At 46.8% G+C, this 19,268-nt stretch overlaps 2 protein-coding genes across 13 annotated transcripts in view; one reads left to right on the top strand and one right to left on the bottom strand.

Annotated features, from left to right (window-relative positions):
• Positions 1 to 196: 196 nt before the first annotated feature.
• Positions 197 to 10,364, top strand: HNRNPH1 (heterogeneous nuclear ribonucleoprotein H1). 11 transcript variants are annotated; one of them, XM_058440223.1, is made up of 14 exons: positions 847 to 1,003; positions 1,481 to 1,608; positions 3,199 to 3,354; positions 3,561 to 3,704; positions 5,206 to 5,344; positions 6,294 to 6,472; positions 6,557 to 6,628; positions 6,685 to 6,818; positions 6,971 to 7,106; positions 7,511 to 7,570; positions 7,663 to 7,722; positions 8,405 to 8,497; positions 8,953 to 9,002; positions 9,586 to 9,770. In XM_058440223.1, exons 2-13 carry the CDS (start codon positions 1,512 to 1,514, stop codon positions 9,000 to 9,002), a joined length of 1,320 nt encoding a protein of 439 aa, XP_058296206.1. In that variant the 5' UTR covers positions 847 to 1,003; positions 1,481 to 1,511; the 3' UTR covers positions 9,586 to 9,770. The 11 variants fall into 11 exon arrangements, with proteins under 11 accessions (XP_058296200.1, XP_058296201.1, XP_058296204.1 ...); XM_032158856.2 differs by having other exon boundaries at positions 7,663 to 7,752; XM_058440217.1 differs by lacking the exons at positions 847 to 1,003; positions 8,953 to 9,002 and adding an exon at positions 197 to 322 and having other exon boundaries at positions 7,663 to 7,752; positions 9,586 to 10,364.
• A 4,456-nt stretch (positions 10,365 to 14,820) lies between these two features.
• Positions 14,821 to 19,268, bottom strand: part of RUFY1 (RUN and FYVE domain containing 1) — a 59,987-nt gene continuing 55,539 nt past the window's right edge. For both annotated transcript variants that reach the window (XM_032158853.2, XM_032158854.2), the window contains exons 16-18: positions 18,836 to 18,884; positions 17,095 to 17,172; positions 14,821 to 15,470 (exon numbers count right to left, since the gene is read on the bottom strand). In XM_032158853.2, the coding sequence (XP_032014744.1) occupies positions 15,327 to 15,470; positions 17,095 to 17,172; positions 18,836 to 18,884 (271 nt within the window). In that variant the 3' untranslated portion in view covers positions 14,821 to 15,326. The remainder of the gene's footprint in view (positions 15,471 to 17,094; positions 17,173 to 18,835; positions 18,885 to 19,268) is intronic.

Below are 19,268 nucleotides of genomic sequence, written 5' to 3'. Positions count from 1 at the left end.
TCGCAGCATGTGTGCACATGGGGTGACCCGGGGGCCTCCTCGAATGCAGCGTCTACGCCTGGTGAATGGACGCACTCTTACCAATTCTGCTCTGGGAGATTCAGCGGTAACCTACCGAGCACAGAGGCCGGCGCGCACCCGTGGAGCCCGCGCTCGCGATCCCTCCTCGTGCCAGGGCCCCAGGGCATTCAAGGCCTGCCGACCGTTAGGCGGGTCAAGGGGTACACAGGGTGCGAGTTCGTTAGGCAAAAGCTGGGTACAGGCGCGAGCCACAGGCACGGGAACCTCGCGCCAACCGGGGCCCTAGGCCCGACGACGGCAGGTAAGGGGAAGTGGAGGCACACATGGCTGGGACGTGCCCCAGGCGCCATCCGGGTGGCTTCGGGCGCGGGACGTCCGCAGCCCCGCAGCTCCCAGGACGCTCGACAATCTGCGGCTGACCAGCTTCGGCCGGTTTGGGGATAAAGGGAAGACAGACGGCGCGGGGAGTGGGAACGCCTGAAGGCCGCGCCCCTCCTTTCAGGTCGGCCAGGAGCGCGCCAGTAAGAGCCTGGGGACAAGGGGTAGAAAGACGCCCACCTCATCACAACCCAGAGCTCGGGACTCTATACAGTCCCATAGGGAACGGGCGGCCGCCATTCCCCTCCCCCACACTGGCGGGTAAGGCTAGAGAACGGTTTCAAGGAAGACGCATGCGCATGAAACAATTCTAAACCGCTAAGACTCCCAAGTTCAATATTCGCGGGAAGGCGCAGGCGCAACAAAAAGCCCGGCGGGTTTATGGGTGGGGGGTGCTGAGCCCAAAACCCTAGCGCGTAATAATCCGCCGGCGGGAGGTGCTCCGGCTATTGAAACTACGCATGCGCCAGAGCTCTTTGTGACGCAACGGGGCGGTGCGCACAGCTGGCTGCGCGTGCGCAGAGCGCGCACAAAGGGCTTTATTTAGGTTGCGCAGGCGCCCGTTGGCCATTTCGTCTTAGCCACGCAGAAGTCGTGTGTCTAGGTGAGTCGTGGTGGGTCTTCGCTTGCAGTTCGGCGACCACGGTGGGTACCGTTTTTGCGAGGATTGTTTGTCCCCGTATCTCTGGGAGGGTCACGGGGACCTTGGCGAGCTGCGGGCTGCCATCGAGAGCCGCGAGTGGTTCGCTGAATCTCGGCACCGCCGCTGAGGCCTGCAGGCCGCGCCGACTCTATTGTGTGAGAAGTCGGAGGAGGCGGAGCGGAAGCGGCCGCCGCCATTTCCTTTCCTCTACGCTGGCTTTCGGCCCGGGCCCCCACGGTTCGGGGCGCCGACAGCTGTTGCTCAGGACAGCTTTGGGGGTCCGGTCGCCGGACGAGGAGGTGTTGGGGTCGCCGGGGTGGGTGAATCCGCCCGGTTTTTGCTCCGTGGGGGTGGGGGCGGTGCGGGCCCGGGGCCCCTCGGAGGCGAAGGACAGCTTAATTGGCGCTCTCAGGTCTGGTCCTCCTCCCCGCTTTGCAGTTCGTTTCGACGCCGGACCGCGTAAGAGACGATGATGTTGGGCACCGAAGGTGGAGAGGGATTCGTGGTGAAGGTCCGGGGCTTGCCCTGGTCTTGCTCGGCCGATGAAGTGCAGAGGTTTTTTTCTGGTGAGTTAAAACTAGGACGCGGGAGTTCGAGTTCGAGGCCGGGGCGGGCGGGCTGGCGGGCGGGCCGGGCTGGGGCGGGGCGGGGCGGGCCGGGCGGGACCCGGGGCGCCCCCTAGCGAGGCGCGGGCGACTACACTCACCGCTGTGCTGCTCGCGCCCGGCCGGCCGCTATTACGCAATGGAAATTTCGAAAGCCCCGCCCGTCCTCCTGGCCCTTGGGGGAGTGCGGCAGATCTGGCAGACTTTGTTTTCTTTACCTATCTTTGAACACGAGCTTTTCTTTTATGGGTGTCTTTCTTTTTCTTTTGAGTTGAAGTCTCTGTCACCCAAGCTGGAGTGCAGTGGCGCGATCTCGGTTCACTACAACCTCCGCCTCCTGGGTTCAAGCGATTCTCCTGCCTCAGCCTCCCGAGTGTCTGGGGCTAGAGGCGCACACCGCCACACCCGGCTAATTTTTGTATTTTTAGTAGAGACGGGGTTTCACCATGTTGGCCGGGCTGGTCTCGAACATCTGACCTCAAGTGATCCGCCCACTTCGGTTTCCCAAAATGCTGGGATTACAGGCGTGAGCCACCGCGCCTGGCCCGGGTGTCTTTTCGAAAGGATAAATTGGCATAGGTGGGATTTCCTCCTCAATCTTGAGAAAATCTCCGAGTAATTAGACAAATAATAGTAATGTTTTGCAATATCTTGAAGTGTAACCCGTTGTTTCCAGTTTTGGTGTTTCCTTGAGAAGGAGCATTCTTCGGAAAGTTAAAATGTCACGTCTTAATTTCAGTTTTCCTAATCAAGATTTGACAATTGAGTGTTTACTCATCTAGTTCTTAATCTGGCTCACTATACAGTTGAAGACACTGAAGCCCAGGGAAGTTTTTTTGCAGTACATAGGTTTCCTGAATATTTTCTATCAGAATGTCCTTGTTCCCATTATTAGACTGGGAAAAAGAAACTAGACTGATTAAAATTCTATTTGGATGAAATTAACAGCTTTTGGCAAGACGTTTGTAGTATTGACTTACTATCTGAATTTAGCATTGGTAACGGAAAGCGACCTGTAAAACAAGAACCAAGTATGCTGGAAGCCTCCTTGCAGGGGGCAACACTGGGTTTGGCTTCAGCTGTGCAACTTGGAGCGTTTTAGCTTGATAACACTGATCCCCTTTCAGGTGAGTGAGTATTGGGGCTGTAATTTGGATTTGAATGAGAAACCGTAATGTGGCTGCTGGTAAGGTGAAACTGACAAATGCACCAGACCAAAACAGCTCGCAAAGTCCAGGCTTGATAATGTTCTGAGAAATTGATAAAAGATGTGTGATGTAGACATGAGTAGCAAGGACTTACGAGATAAATTCATTCTGAAACTGCTTTGAATATTGTATGTTGTTGATGGGTTGGAAATATATCACCTTGGGAATGAGGTTTTTTTTTTATTGTATTGGAGTTCTAGGAGTTGGTAATATCGTGGTCATTATATATAGGCTTCACAAGTTATGTAATTTGTAGTGGGGACATGGAATAGACATTTCATCTGTGTCACCCAGAGGTGGTTTTAGGCTTTAAATTCTGTATTAACGGTTGTTTTCTTTCCAGACTGCAAAATTCAAAATGGGGCTCAAGGTATTCGTTTCATCTACACCAGAGAAGGCAGACCAAGTGGCGAGGCTTTTGTTGAACTTGAATCAGAAGATGAAGTCAAATTGGCCCTGAAAAAAGACAGAGAAACTATGGGACACAGATATGTTGAAGGTTTGATTTACATTGCCCTAGTTACAGTAAATAAAGCATTAAACAATAGAGGTCTTACCCCTTCTGAATTTTAGGTATTTGACTGCATGGAAATGGTCATCTAAGGGAGTTTGTGGCAGCTCTTCTTAGCTTATCTAAAGACCCAGGAAGTCTGAACTTTGTTATCTAATTTTCCAAAAGTGACTAATTCTAAGCACCTCTTTCAGTATTCAAGTCAAACAACGTTGAAATGGATTGGGTGTTGAAGCATACTGGTCCAAATAGTCCTGACACGGCCAATGATGGCTTTGTACGGCTTAGAGGACTTCCCTTTGGATGTAGCAAGGAAGAAATTGTTCAGTTCTTCTCAGGTATGTAGTCATGTTTGTTGCTGAGCAGTGAGTTCTGGCTAGCTTCTGGCAAGGTGATTTAATAGACCTTAAAGTTGAGTAGCTTAGGTATTTCAATAGGTTGTAAATTGCCAATGAATTAATGTTTTCTTTCTAGAGACCTTCAAATAATTTAAGCCCATCTTAAAGGTGGAAATGAAGTACTTCCAAAATGTTAACTTTGCCTATATTTAGTATTATAGTTCAGAGTAGATCTTTCATTGAGGATTGCCCTCAACAGCTTAACTGCTTTCCCCACATTGGTTGGTGTCCAGCTAAGTACCTCAAGTTAAAGGTAAGATCCCTTTACCAGCAGATTAGTGCGATGAATTAGGTTGTTGTAAATTATGGCAAGTGTCTGTGTTGCAAGAGACACACTGGGTCGTGTGACCAGAAACATCTGATGGTCTAATTCTCTTCAATGCAAAAGTCGGTTTATGAAAGACTTGGTTTTTAACCTGTGTGGTATAAACTTACTGAAAATCAGATGTAGTGAGAGTAGTTTGAATGCTTGTAGTCTCAGTATCTGAAATAACAAGTGTTTTGAAATTGTTCCTGGGCCTAAAGTATTTGAATGTTTTTATGCTGAAGAGCTGATTAGATTGCATGTTTAACAATGTTAGATAAGATATCGTATATTTTAAATATTAATATTTATGATGTGATACACTGGAAGCAAGAAATCCTTTCATGGTTTAGTGTAGTATGTTAAAAATTTATGTATGTATCAAGTCCTAATGTCAGAATTTTTAAAATCAAGTCTGTTTTGTTTTTACTCTAAATTGGTGATAATTGAATGCTATCTGTCAACGTTAAATATGAACATAATTTCATATCTTCTAGGAAAGTGCTTTAAGTCCTTTTTGTAAGCTTGGGAATGTATCCACGGAAAGGATTTTTCGTAGACGGAATTTCCAGAAGTGAATCATAACTACTGTTAGAGCATAAGCATGCATGATTGTGCTGTGTAGATCAGTTTTGTTGAAAGTTTAGATTGTTGTGTTTGTCAATTATAATTTAATGTTTCAGTTTTTATATGAAATGTTTTAAATGTAAACTTTTTTAAAAACTTGAAGTTCCAATAACTTAAAGCATTGAAATATAAAATGAGGTAAAAGGTGTTTTGAATTTAGTAAAACTGTTATTTAATGCTTAAAACTTAATCGAATTATATAATTCTCAACATTAAGTTGCATAGATATGTGTTCTTAAGTTGTTGAATTCTTAATGCATCCTGTGTTCAGCAAGTTTCTTTTTTTTTTTTTTAATATATACTGTACCATGGGTGTGTTAAGAATAGTTATACTTTATAATAATGGAACTTCATATTATTGCAATGCATATTTAAAGAGTACTTGTTGAAAGCATACCATTCACCTAAAGTTAAAAATTCTGGTTTATTTAAAGCTATAAGAAGAATCATTTCTGGGCTTGTGATGTTAATATTGCCCCCCTACTGGGGTTATTTGTCCTTGGGTTGAAGGGTTGGAAATCGTGCCAAATGGGATAACATTGCCGGTGGACTTCCAGGGGAGGAGTACGGGGGAGGCCTTCGTGCAGTTTGCTTCACAGGAAATAGCTGAAAAGGCTCTAAAGAAACACAAGGAAAGAATAGGGCACAGGTGGGGATGGATGGTTGGTTGGATATGTCACTTTTCTTATGGTAAACAATTAAATCCATATTCTCTCTCCTTAAAATAAGAAATTAATGTTTTGTAGTCCTAGGTAATTGATGTTTTGCCATGATTTCCAAACTTTTCCTGTGTGAGTCCCATGTTACATGCAAACTAAATTTCAGGTTTAAAATTTGTCCCTAGTTAATTGGTCTACTTGACAATTCTGTGAGTCTTATTAACCCCAATCAGTAGAGTTGAGAGACTATGGCTTTAAAAAATTAATGCAAACCTGGCTTTAGCTGTAATAACACCCACCTAGAGTAAATTAATATTACCATAAGAAAATGTGATACTTTCTGATCTTGTTTTTAAAGTTGAAATGCAACAAACTTTTTCTTGCTGTATATAAATATTCTGCATAGTATTAATAAGCATAGCTTTCAAGAAATTGTCACAAAAGGTTTTATTCTCTTTGCTTGTGACTATTTTTCATTGAAGCATGCGCTTACCTATGCTGATTCTTACTAAAAGCATAGGCTTGGGTATTGATTGGCGAAAGGAAATGTGTAGTGTGGGCTAGACTGTTGGTGGAGGCTGGCTTTTTAGCCCACTTGCTATACATGCTGCCAATGGATTTAAGACTTGAAATGTTGAAAGTTGAGTGGAATTATTTCCCTCCTGAACATTTATTTACAGTACTCCTCTCTACCCCTAAGGTTGGGCTCTGCCTCAGAGGAGTGAGTTTTTTTTTTTTTTTTCTATGAAGTTTACATTGTCTTACTATTTATTGAGTGAATTTCTGGTCATTGCCTATGCAAATATAAGAAATCTGGCTTTAAATATGTCAGTTTCATGGCTATGACTAGATTGTTTTCTTGTATAACTAAATACCTGTATAAAATGAACTAATGTTTTCTCTCCCCTCCCTACCCCTTCCTTATGAACAATGCTTTAGGTATATTGAAATCTTTAAGAGCAGTAGAGCTGAAGTTAGAACTCACTATGATCCACCACGAAAGCTTATGGCCATGCAGCGGCCAGGTCCCTATGACAGACCTGGGGCTGGCAGAGGGTATAACAGCATTGGCAGAGGAGCTGGCTTTGAGAGGATGAGGCGTGGTGCTTATGGTGGAGGTACGTGAGGATTCGCAAGGTTCGGCAAGTAATCTGTTCCTTTTTCTAGGTGTTCTGTTTGATTGATTGTACTTTGTCTTTCAGGCTATGGAGGCTATGACGATTACAATGGCTATAATGATGGCTATGGATTTGGGTCAGATAGATTTGGAAGAGGTAAGGTAAGAATTGAATTTCTCAGTTGAAGGATGCTTACACTCTTGTCCATCTAGACCTCAATTACTGTTTTTCAGGAATGTCTGATCACAGATACGGGGATGGTGGTTCTACTTTCCAGAGCACAACAGGACACTGTGTACACATGCGTGGATTACCTTACAGAGCTACTGAGAATGACATTTATAATGTAAGTGTAAGATGAACTCACAAGTCAATATTTCAGTATGGCAGTAAAAGTCTGAGCCTTATTCTATAAATGTGAGCACTACGTTAGAAATTTTAGTTTTATTTTGTAACATTAGAAAGTTGGTTAATTCTTTGAAATGCCTTGTGTTGCAGTTTTTTTCACCGCTCAATCCTGTGAGAGTACACATTGAAATTGGTCCTGATGGCAGAGTAACTGGTGAAGCGGATGTCGAGTTTGCAACTCACGAAGATGCTGTGGCAGCTATGTCAAAAGACAAAGCAAATATGCGTAAGTGTGATTGAGCATTTGTGGGCTCTTAACAGGTGATTGTGTGACTAACATTTACAATAGAGAAATGGAAAAATAAGGATGTATGAGAAGTTTCCTCTCCAGTAATAAAGATTAATTCTTGGGGGATGGGGGACAGTGTGTTGAAGGTTTGGGTTTTAAAAATTAGTATAACGGATTTGTGATATGCACATCTTGAAGTGTATATCCTTAATTGACAACAATATAGATGAACATGTAAAGGCTAGATTTTGGAGTTAAAAGTAGAACACCTAAGAGAAGTAGCTAGAATTTTCTTTGCCAAAGTATTTGAAGGTCACAGATCTTCTTGTTTAAAAACTTAGTGCTTATCCTGTTTTGTTTCACCAACAAACATTTTCAAACTTTTTTTTTTCTCATTTCAGAACACAGATATGTAGAACTCTTCTTGAATTCTACAGCAGGAGCAAGCGGTGGTGCTTACGGTAGCCAAATGCTAGGAGGCATGGGTTTGTGTAAATATCACTTTAGTGTCTTTTTTTTAAGCTAACCTTGTATGCCTTTTCTCTCATTTCAGAACACAGATATGTAGAACTCTTCTTGAATTCTACAGCAGGAGCAAGCGGTGGTGCTTATGGTAGCCAAATGATGGGAGGCATGGGCTTGTGTAAATATCGTTAGTTTTTTTAAAAACCAAAACGTTTATATCTGTATAAGTCAATTATAAGTTAAGTTAATCTATTTATTTAATAAGTTTAGCATAACAAACTTAGGCAAAGAAAGCAGTTTCTTGATATTTGAATTTTGTATCTGGCATACTTAAATCCTTGTGAGTTATGAAGTTCCTTAGGATAGATAATTCAAATTAGATTTAAGTACTCTTGGGGGAGGGGACTATGGAGTGAAACTACTTAAATTTTCTAAGTATAAATTTTAAATCTGAAATAGCAAAACAGGATTAAGATGTGGGCATAATTAGGTGTATTGACATGCCTTTGATGTATCAAACTAAGGGGGGACCCCACTAAATCCAGTCAGGCAGTTTCATGAGATCTTCATAAAATGCCTCTTACTTATGGAATCATGGATTTTAGTCCTGCTGATGTATATACCGTTAGCACTTTGGTTTATAAATATTCGACTAGCTCAATGATGGGTAGAAGGATAGCCTGGTTATAGACAGTAGGCAGAAGGAGGCAGAGGGTTATAGTAATATAAGATCAAGACTGGAAAATCATAGATATAGAATTACAAGCCCGGTACCACCAGGTACCACATTACATAAGGAACAGGGTTCTAATATTTTCTTAACTTAACAGCAAACCAGTCCAGTTACGGGGGTCCAGCCAGCCAGCAGCTGAGTGGTGGTTATGGAGGCGGCTATGGTGGCCAGAGCAGCATGAGTGGATACGGTAAGCTTGTTTTTTTTTAATATCCTTAGAATAAATTTTAGGCAGGTTTCTTTAGTTGGGAAGATGCAGGCTCCTTCTTGGTGAAATTGGGTTATTAAATGTATGCTTTCAATCCAAATGTAACTTTTTACTAGCTACTTTTCAGAAGCGTTGGGAGGGGGAAGTGTTCTTTGAATTAAAAAGTAGTCATTGCAGCTTTGGAATACTGTCGAGCCAGAAATACCTGCCTCCATTTGTTAAAACATTAAATAAAGTTGTTGACTTTTTTGTCTTTTGGTTAGCATTAAGTCAATTTTAGATGGAGGGAGAATTTGAAATAGTAGAATGGTGGTTGGGTTCAGGACCGTATTTATTAGTTAGTTAACCTAGGATTGGTTTTATTTATTTTTTTTTCAATTGGTCTAAAGAATGGTGATTTTGGTATTATAGTCTTACCCTACAAAATCCTTTTGCAGACCAAGTTTTACAGGAAAACTCCAGTGATTTTCAATCAAACATTGCATAGGTAAATATTTTCTCAAAAAATATAAATTCCCAATAGCAAATACTGATATGTTGTAATACTTTCTATAGCAGTCAATGGCTCTGACTTAACTCCATGGAGGCTGCCATTTGGGCACAGTGAGTTGCCTTTAGTCCAGCTTGGTTGTCTCACTTCCTGCCCACCATGAATAGGAAAAGCAAGAGACTTCCCCTGTGCTCCCTTTTCTCAAATGCCATTCGAGGGACACATTGTGAATGTTTATGGTAAATTTTTTTTTTAAATGCCTTGTTTAGCTTTAAAAATACGAAGTAATTTTGCAATTTTTGAAAAACACTAGTTTTCCTTTAAACTTAATTTTTCATGTTGATCCTGAAGAATCCGTTAAAATGGTAGCACAAGAGTCTGGCAAGTTGGTACTGCAGAGAAAAGGGGTTAATTGAGGCTTGTTTGGAGTCGGGATTCCCCTTTCCCAAACATGCGTCTCGCCACTTGGACAGCAGCCATTTGTACTCGTATACTTTTTAAACTTTTTCTTGGAATACTATATTTTATTTGACTGGTGGTCTGACATTACTCCTAACTTGTCAAATTGATCTCTTTGCAGGTAACCAAGGAGCAGTGAACAGCAGCTACTACAGTAGTGGAAGCCGTGCATCTATGGGCGTGAACGGAATGGGAGGGATGTCTAGCATGTCCAGTATGAGTGGTGGATGGGGAATGTAATTGATCCATCCTGATCACTGACTCTTGGTCAACTTTTTTTTTTTTTTTTTCTAAGAAAAAACAAAACTTCAGTTTAACAGTTTCTGCAATACAAGCTTGTGATTTATGCTTACTCTAAGTGGAAATCAGGATTGTTTTGAAGACTTAAGGCCCAGTATTTTTGAATACAATACTCATCTAGGATATAACAGTGAAGCTGAGTAAACTGTAACTGTTAAACTTAAGTTCCAGCTTTTCTCAAGTTAGTTATAGGATGTACTTAAGCAGTAAGCGTATTTAGGTAAAAGCAGTTGAATTATGTTAAATGTTGCCCTTTGCCACGTTACATTGAACACTGTTTGGATGCATGTTGAAAGACATGCTTTTATTTTTTTGTAAAACAATATAGGAGCTGTGTCTACTATTAAAAGTGAAACATTTTGGCATGTTTGTTAATTCTAGTTTCATTTAATAACCTGTAAGGCACGTAAGTTTAAGCTTTTTTTTTTTAAGTTAATGGGAAAAATTTGAGACACAATACCAATACTTTAGGATTTTGGTCTTGGTGTTTGTATGAAATTCTGAGGCCTTGATTTAAATCTTTCATTGTATTGTGATTTCCTTTTAGGTATATTGCGCTAAGTGAAACTTGTCAAATAAATCCTCCTTTTAAAAACTGCACTCTGTCTTGTCTGTGCTTCAGTGTCGTGTGGACTGAGTCTTGGTGCTCTGTGCCCACCTGGGGCCTAGGGCCACATCTCTGGCTTGGCAGTTGAGGCTGTTGTGTGGATGTCTTCAGACTTCCCTCCAGTGCAACTGAAGGTAAACTCGTCTTTGGGGCCCTGGTGGAAGGGCTGTATGTCATTTGGCTGCACAGGACCTGATCTGAACTGCCTGTAACTCGTTAAGCACTTGTACAAAGCAAAGGGGGAGGCGCCATGTGTCTGAGGCCTTCATGCTTGGCTGGCAAGGTGCCGGAGGCAAGGGGGGGGTATGATGAATATGGGTTTCTTCTAGCTCATAGGTGGTTTTTTATTTTTTTATTTTTTATTTTTTTGAGGCGGAGTCTTACTCTTGTCTCAGGCTGGATTGCAGTGGTGTGATCTCGGCTCACCTGCAACCTGCACCTCGCGGGCTGAGCCTCCACCTTGTGGGTTTCTCCTGCCTCAGCCTCCCAAGTAGCTGGGGTTAACAGGCGCCTGCCACCACTCCAGGCTAATTTTTTTGTATTTTTAATAGACACGGGGTTTCACAATGTTGGCTAGGCTGGTCTCCAAATCCTGACCTTGTGATCTGCCTACCTTGGCCTCCCAAAGTGTTGGGATTATAGGCTTGAGCCACTGTGCCCAGCCTTCACAGATGGTTTTCAAATTGAAGTTTTCAACTTTTTTTTTTTTTTTTTGAGACGGAGTCTCGCTCTGTCGCCCAGGCTGGACTGCAGTGGCGCGATCTCGGCTCACTGCAAGCTCCGCCTCCCGGGTTCACGCCATTCTCCTGCCTCAGCCTCTCCGAGTAGCTGGGACTACAGGCGCCCGCCACCACGCCCGGCTAATTTTTTGTATTTTTAGTAGAGACAGGGTTTCACCGTGGTCTCGATCTCCTGACCTCGTGATCCGCCCGCCTCGGCCTCCCAAAGTGCTGGGATTACAAGCGTGAGCCACCGCGCCCGGCCTCAACTTTTATGTTTTTGGCTCATGCCTAAAAATCAATTCCACTTGGAAGCAAAATTCCATGTAAATCTCCTAAGGTAGAATGATAGGTAGTGATTGAGAACTAACATGACAAGTTTAAATGAACTCTTAAATATATCCCGTTTTGGTAGTTCGCAACTCCAACAGGATGCTAGGAAGTATTCAAGCTGCTTTAAAGTGTTGTACCTGAGCAAGTTAGAAATGCCACACTTTGAGACGAATTCAGGAGTCCTTTACTAGCTGGTGACCGAGAGACGGCTAACGCACGAAAGTATCTCGGCCTCGAAGAAGGGGCTAGATTTTCTTTTATACTTTGGTTTAGAGAGGCGAGGGGGATTCCAGCTGCAGCCATCTTACAGAAGAAAAACAGACAAAGACAAATGGTTACAGGAAAACAGTTCCAGGTGCAGGAACTTTAAATTCATCACAAAGTGATAGGTGAGGGGGTTCTGGGTGTTACCCCCTTGACAAAGGTGGGGGCTTTATGGTACCATCTCTGAGTAAATTGCTGGGAACTGTGGACATCGCTTGCCTCGGCACCTTATCAGTTAATTGCACTCTGATATGTTGAGAGCTTGCACAAGTTAAGTCCTTGAGGAAAGGGGGGTGGGTAAGGAGCCCTTGGTATCTTGTAAATGAAGGAGCCAAATGGAGTTGGTCTGGTTTTCTCAGCTAAGGGAGAGTATTCATATTAAAAACAAGGTTAAGCATCTAAGGGAGAATCTATTCGTCATACTACAAGGTTGGGTATTACAAAAGCAGTCCTGAAAAGCATGCTCCCGGGGTTCCTTCAGTAGATGCTCAGGGGTGCTGCAGTGTGGGAACTGCCGTTACTCTCATCCCATTAGATTCAAGTCCCTGATAATGAAATTAGAAGGTACCGTCTGAGCTAGGCTGTCACATAGGCTTGTGCCTTTTAAAGCAAAGTGTGGATAAGCTTTCCCTTGTCTGTGATTACACAAGCTTTTCTTTCGTTGTTGGGGTAGGGCTAGGTAGGGTGGACAGAGTGGCTTAGTATCAGTCATTTCTAACCATCTGTCCACAGGAGCAGTGCATGCAGGAGACATGGAGGGGAGGGCTTTGCAGATCCTACCTTGCTTGCCCTACCAGGACTGGACACTAGCAGAGGAAAGGGTCTGGGATGTGTATTGTTGGTTTTGTCTTTGGCAGGTCTAGAGAACAGCAGTTGTTGGGGGAGGCAGCGTTGAGAGTTGAGCTGTGTTCTAAGCCTGGTTACTGCCCTTGAGATCTTGCGTTAATAGTTTGGTACTGAGGCCCAGTATTGAGGGTTCCTTCTCTGGGTCCTTTAGTTAACTGTGGTACATTTAGGGATAAAGCTTGCCCTGTTAGAGAAGGGACTAGAACTAGAAACTTGGAGTAAGGTTAAACTGAATGCAGAGCCATATGGCTAGTCCAAGGCAGGGGCGGTGGCTAATACCTGTGATTTTAACACTTTGGGAGGCAGAGGTGGGTGGATCACCTGAGGTCAGGAGTTCGAGACCAGCCTGGCCAACATGGTGAAACCGTCTCTACTAAAAAATACAAAAATTAGTTGGGCATGGTGGTGCACACCTGTAATACCAGCTACTGAGGCACGGGAGAATTGCTTGAACCCAAGAGGCAGAGGTTGCAGTGAGCCAAGATCGCGCCATTGCACTCTAGTCTGGGCGGCGAGCGAAATTCCTGTCAAAAGTCTAGAAGCATTATGGTTCTTTGGAATCTTGTGCTCCATAGCTTGTTTGCAGTGACTTAACCTCCTGACGACCTTGTCAGTTGGAATCTGCATTTTAAACAAAATCCTGACCACTCACCCCTACCTCAGTTGACTTGGGAAGTGCTTCCTTAAAACATCTATCCTTCATTTCTCAGGCTGGGTAAAGGTGGTATGGTACCAGACCAGGGACTGGAGATTCCAAAGTTAGGGCTTGGAATATGCTTCAATTTCTGAGTAGGGAAGTTTATCTTGACCAAATATTGCCAACTTTGAAAATTTCACTTAAACACTTGAAATTTATACCCAAGTGTCAGGCACAGAGGTGGGAACCTCCTGCATGTTTTTATACTGAGCTGTCAGAACAGACTTGAAGTAGGGGAGGGATGGATTATTCTGCTTTTCTGTGTGCAGATGAGAGCTAAGACTCAAGTGAACTGGCTTGCCTAAGGCTGCCCAGCAAGTTAGGGGTCCAAACTGGGTGTATTGAAAAGGCACAGATGTCATATATGCCAGTTAGGGGTAGTGAGTGATAGGCAGTTTTTTCTGAAAGTTTGGCCCTGTATGAGATGGCAGCTGGTACGGTGAGGGGTGAGGGAAGGGGGGGGCTGCCAATGTGCTTGCCTAACAGGGTTGGAAACCTGCTAGGACATGGCTTTGGAGCAGGGCAGACCTCGTCTTGAAGTCTGGCCGCACAGTCCTAAGCTGTATAGGATGGAGGGTGAATCCTTGAGCCTTGCCCAAGCTCCCATCTTTTCCATCTTTTTTTTTTTTTTTTTGAGACAGAGTCTCGCTCTGTCGCTCAGGCTGGAGTGCAGTGGCTCTATCTCGGCTCACTGCCAGCTCCACCTCCCGGGTTCACGCCATTCTCCTGCCTCAGCCTCCCGAGTAGCTGGGACTACAGGTGCCCGCCACTACGCCCGGCTAATTTTTTTTGTATTTTTAGTAGAGACGGGGTTTCACTGTGGTCTCGATCTCCTCACCTCGTGATCCGCCCGCCTCGGCCTCCCAAAGTGCTGGGATTACAAGCGTGAGCCATCGTGCCCAGCCTCATCTTTTCCATCTTTAGAGCGGTTTGAGGGAGGGAGGAGCAGAGGAGGAATCTCAGTTGAGGGTGCCATGCAAGCATCTACCAGGGCTGACAAGGTCGTGGGGGAGCCTGCTTCATGGGAAGAGCCCAAAGGAGGGGGTGGGATCCTGAGGCCTGGATTTGGTGAGGGTAGGGGGCCTGTGGGAAGGGAGGGTAGGGTGGTGGACAAGGTGTATGTATCGAAGGTGGAGAAGGATGAGGCCTGGGAGACTTGACTGTTGGCTGTCTGGACTTGACAACGCTGTTGTCTCTACTGGAAGAAAGCCCCAGGCCACTGGCTCTTTGGGGGTGGGGGCCTCCAAGGGAGAGACTGGAAGCCAGTCCTAGCACTGCATTTGAAATGCGAAAAATGGTTGCCTGGCTAGTGCCTTTCCACAGGTGTCTCCGTCTTAACCTGTCAACTCCCAACTATGTACTGAACTACTCTTGCACTTTGGTGACAGGCTTGGGGTCACCACCTCTGCCTGTTGACGGCAGGCTGACCGTGCAAACTGCCCTTGGCTCACCAGGCACAGCCCTGCGGGCTCTGGGGCAGCACCAGCAGCCTCTCGCTCACACTGGGCTTGGGCACGAGGGGCGCTCTGAGGCCTCCTGTGGTGCGGTGGGCTCTTTGGAAGCTGACACAAGCTTCTGCATGCGCCAGAGTGAAAAATAAATGATTTTATTGCAGGGCCAGTGATAGGTGGTCACAAGGGCATGAAATGGCAGATCTCTTGACTGAAGCAGAGAAGGCACACTGACAGACTCCGTGGGTGTCAAATGGTGTGCATGAATCAGGTTTTTAGAAGGGAGGTAGGACAGGAAAACTACTCACTAGCAGAACTGAACTGCTGTAAAACAGGTTAAATTCTTGGAAAAGTGAAAAATGATAGTAGTAAAATCATGAAGTAGTATCTGAACCAGAGCTGTGATGTGACCAGGTAAGATGGAAGTTTCCATCCAGAGGAGTTAATTCCGAACGAAATCACAGAAAGGTGAGAGCTGCCAGTTCTGGCACACTGTCTTCTGGAGTGCCAGTGGCCGGGCAAGAAATTAGATTCTTTTCCTTTGATTCTCTTGGGAAAGAACACATTTCCCAAGCCCCTGGTTGGCCCCTGGAGACCCACAGGGTTTGGCACTGTCCGTGAGGCTGTGCTGCTGAGGATGGACGTTCAGGAGGCTGTGGAGGAGCAGCGCTGCAGGAGCAGGGTGTGGCAGCTGTCGCACACTCGCACTGGCTTGGGATAGGAGGGCAGGGCCAGCTCGTTGCTGGAGCAGGTGTTGCAGAATATGTGGCCACAGTTCCGGCAGTGGTGCTAGAGGACGGGAAGAAGGCAGTCACAGGACACCCAGGGAAAAGCCATCCGCACACCCTCCCTGCTTCCTAACCCAGAAGCGCATAATTTTTTTGGAATGGGTTCTTATGTTTCCATGGAGTGGTGAGGGGCTGCGTGCAAACAAGGGTCTTTTTTTATTTTTCAAGACGGAGTCTCGCTCTGTCGCCCAGGCTGGAGTGCAGTGGCGCAATCTCAGCTCACTGCAAGCTCCACCTCCCAGGTTCACGCCATTCTCGTGCAGTAGCTGGGTCTACAGGCGCCCGCCACTACCCCTGGCTAATTTTTTTTGTGTGTTTTTAGTAGAGACGGGGTTTCACCGTGTTAGCCAGGATGGTCTTGATCTCCTGACCTTGTGATCCGCCCTCCTCTGCCTCCCAAAGTGCTGGGATTACAGGCGCGAGCCACCGTGCCCGGCTTTTTTTTTTTTTTTTTTTTGAGTCTGTCACCCAGGCTGGGGTGCAGTGGTGCAATCTCCTGCCACCCGGGTTCAAGCGATTCTCCTGCCTCAGCCTCCCAAGTAGCTGGGATTACAGGTGCCTGCCACCGTGCCTGGTTAGTTTTTGTATTTTTTTTAGTAGAGATGGGGTTTCACCATCTTGGCCAGACTGGTCTTGAACTCCTGACCTCATTATCCACCCGCCTCGGCCTCCCAAAGTGCTAGGATTACAGCCATGAACCACCGTGCCTGGCCTAAGGGTCTTTTTAAGACAAAAAGTTTACTTTCGCTGTACTTCATCACTAAGCCAGTGAGCTGCCAGTCCATGTTATGGGAAGAGTCTGGTTCATTCTCTTTGCTGCATTCCAAGGGGGTGGGAGTGGGTCTTTCCCTTTCTAAACAGGTTCCCTGGGTGCCTGTGCAGCCTCTGCTTCTGTGACTCCACAGATGGGGACAGCCAGGCCTTGTAGACACGTGATGTCAAAGGCAGCCTCAGGATGTGGTTTCTAGCTCTAAGCTTACTGCGAGGCACTGCCTGAGACTTGGGGTGGGGAGGGGGTCAGGTGGCTGTGGCAGAAAGTGGGGGTGGCGCTGGCAGTGTTTCCTTTAGTTCCCAGTTTTGCTTATACCCAACTCTTTCCCTACCCAGCTGGTCTTGGTGAGACTGTTAATAAGGCCCAGTCAACCCTAGACCCAAGGGTGAGCCTAGGACCTTGTTTCCAGAACCTAAGGGCAGGGGCAAGCACCCTGCCTAGATAACTAGTGATTTTTGGTGACCTGCTGCCCTGTAGGTTCCTCATAGATTGTTTTTGCTTAAGTTGGGCCAGATTTTGTTCCTGCCGCATACAGAGAATTTTCAGTGACAGTCCCCTAGAGCAGCTCTGTACACAAGGAGCCCCATCTCCCCAAAAATCACTGTCAATCACTGAAAGGATGTGCTGGAGACCAGGGGCCTGTGACTGGCCAAGGCTTCCCAGAAAGAGGGTGCCAGGATGGAAAGCCATCTGCACAGGCAAACAGGAGAGGCGGGGCTGCCCATCTGCCAACCAGTGAGCACAGTCACAGGGCAGTGAGCCTGGCCTGATGTGGGCTTCTGGAGCCAGAGGAAGGGAATCTCAGCGGGCAATGACTCAGGGCACTGGGAGGGTGGGTGGAGCCCCCACGTACCTTTCTCCGGGAAATGGAGAACTCCTTCTCACACTGCCTACAGTGTGTCGCTTCGTCATCTTTCAGCCAGGCGTGGCCCTGAAGAGGAAAGGACATCCTAGAATCCACTTTGTGTCCAAGCCCTGATGAGTGGGCAGCTGTGTTCTGGCTGCATCCATTGTCCCTCATAGCACCTGTTTCCTAGTGAGGCACTGTTTTTCCATCAGATGTGGCCTCACAGGACTGTCATCAAGGGGCCCTTTCCCGGTCTGGCCGCAGCCGGGATTTCTGCACCCTAGCTCCGTGCTCCACCTCTTGGCCTCTGCAGGCTGCCCTGGGGCCTCAAGGCCGTCTCCGGCATCCGCTTACTCAGGCACACTCCCACTTTCAATCAGTTCCCTTTGGCTGACGGAAGCAGCGTGCGCTTCTGGTGCCTACAACCCTAGACCCTGCCTGAGACACTGGCCGAAGTCACTAGCTGAACTGGCAGGCGCGGGAGAAGGGCCAAATCTGAGTGAGACTAAGACACTCGCTGACGCTGATCCTTGTGGAGAGACAGAAGGTGATGGACAGCGGGCACCGCGTCCCATAGGCCTGAGGAAGCTATTCTCCATGCGGGCCAAGCTCTGATTCTTGAACAGCCCTGGGGAGCAGATGGACTCCATTCCACAGGGGAGGTGGCTGAGGCTTTGAAAGGTGGCCCCTGGGAGGGCTTCCTCGGGGCGAAGCAGCACCTGTGATTTATTCGGGCTTAGGGACTGGGGTGTTCCAGAGAAGTCAAAGGCATGAGGTACTTTTCTGGCCTGTTAGCATCTGCTGGACATGATTTTCCTGCTGACAAATAGATCTCACAGACTAAGCTAGAGTTACATACCCTTGGGGCTGCCAGTGTGTGCCCAGGACGTTGATCCTGACATCAAAGAGCTCTAGGGCTCTAGAGTCCTGTTCTGATTCCTCTCCTCCCTCCGATGCTGTGAAACTGATATTACCTACAAGTCCAGGCTACTGTTAGTTGCTGCCCCTGGACCTGGCACTTGGAAATTAGATGCCCAGAGACATTCGGGTCCCTGCTCTGCACCACATGGAACAGTGTGCAAAGGGACTGCTTTTGCATTGCTGCCACGGCACAGCTGAGGCCGAAGAGGGGTGCTCCTGCAGGCAAGGCCGTCTTGAAGGCCAGGCTGCTGTGCCCCCGAATGTCTGCCTCCTCTCCCACGCTCTCCGCCCTGCAGCTCAGCCTGGCACCTGCACCCGCACCAGGCCACCTGCAAGCCCCTGCTCTTCAGTGGAATGTGTCATTCTGCCCTCCCCACAAGGGTGCGGAAACCTGGCCCAACTCAGGGCTTGGCTTGAGTGGTCCCTAGCAATGGCACAGGGCACTGCAGTGGGGCTGGCTGGCCTCTGGCCCCTCACTTCAACAGAAGGGCCTGTTTTTCACTGTTTAAAGATATCGGCGGGTCTCTCCTCTCTGCCACCTGCTTCCCCCTTTAGGAATACCCATCAGGCCTATTTTCAAAGCACAGCTGATGGCAGAAGAACTGGAGTCAGAAGACCTAGGTTCAGCTTTGGCCCTGCCACCTGTCAGCATTGCCCTCAGCCGAGGGACGCGTTTCTGAGCAGCGTTTGGCTTCTCTGTAAATATGTCATCACCATCACTGCCTCAACCACACACTCTCACCTGACTCGGGATACTTAAACGTACGAGCACACAGGCAATCAGCGCAAGCTGACAGCGAAGAAGTGGTTCTTAGCAAGCCAGTACCTTCAGTGCCTGGTTCACTTCTTTTATATCTTCCATCTTCAGCTTGGACCTAAGGGAAAAAAAAGGCCATTTCATAGCAGTGAGAGAGAGTGAGGCTGTGAATCCCTAACACAGCTGGCTCTCATGACTAGCTTTGTGAGGATACCGGACTTGTGAGGAGACCCAGAACATGAGTTGTTAAAATGCCTTCTGCCTCTGTACAATCCCAGAGTCGCCTCATCACACTGGCTCCCGTCTGCTGAGGGCTGAGGCTGAGCCTGGGACTGCCTCTGGCACAAGAACACACTGCTTAGCCTGCAGGGGCTCAAAAAGCCTTTGAGGGAGGCTGATCCGAGAGGATGGCCCTGTTCTGCGCTAGTCTCTACCGCCCTCCCCAGCAGGAACCTGTCTGCGGGCTTCTCCCCGGCCTCCATTCGGCTGCCTGCTGTCTGGA

This window comes from Hylobates moloch, unplaced genomic scaffold, assembly GCF_009828535.3.
Source record: "Hylobates moloch isolate HMO894 unplaced genomic scaffold, HMol_V3 SCAFFOLD_6, whole genome shotgun sequence".
NCBI lineage: Eukaryota > Metazoa > Chordata > Mammalia > Primates > Hylobatidae > Hylobates > Hylobates moloch.
The sequence above is the reverse complement of the archived record's forward strand: the minus strand, read 5'-3'. Positions and strand labels throughout refer to the sequence as shown.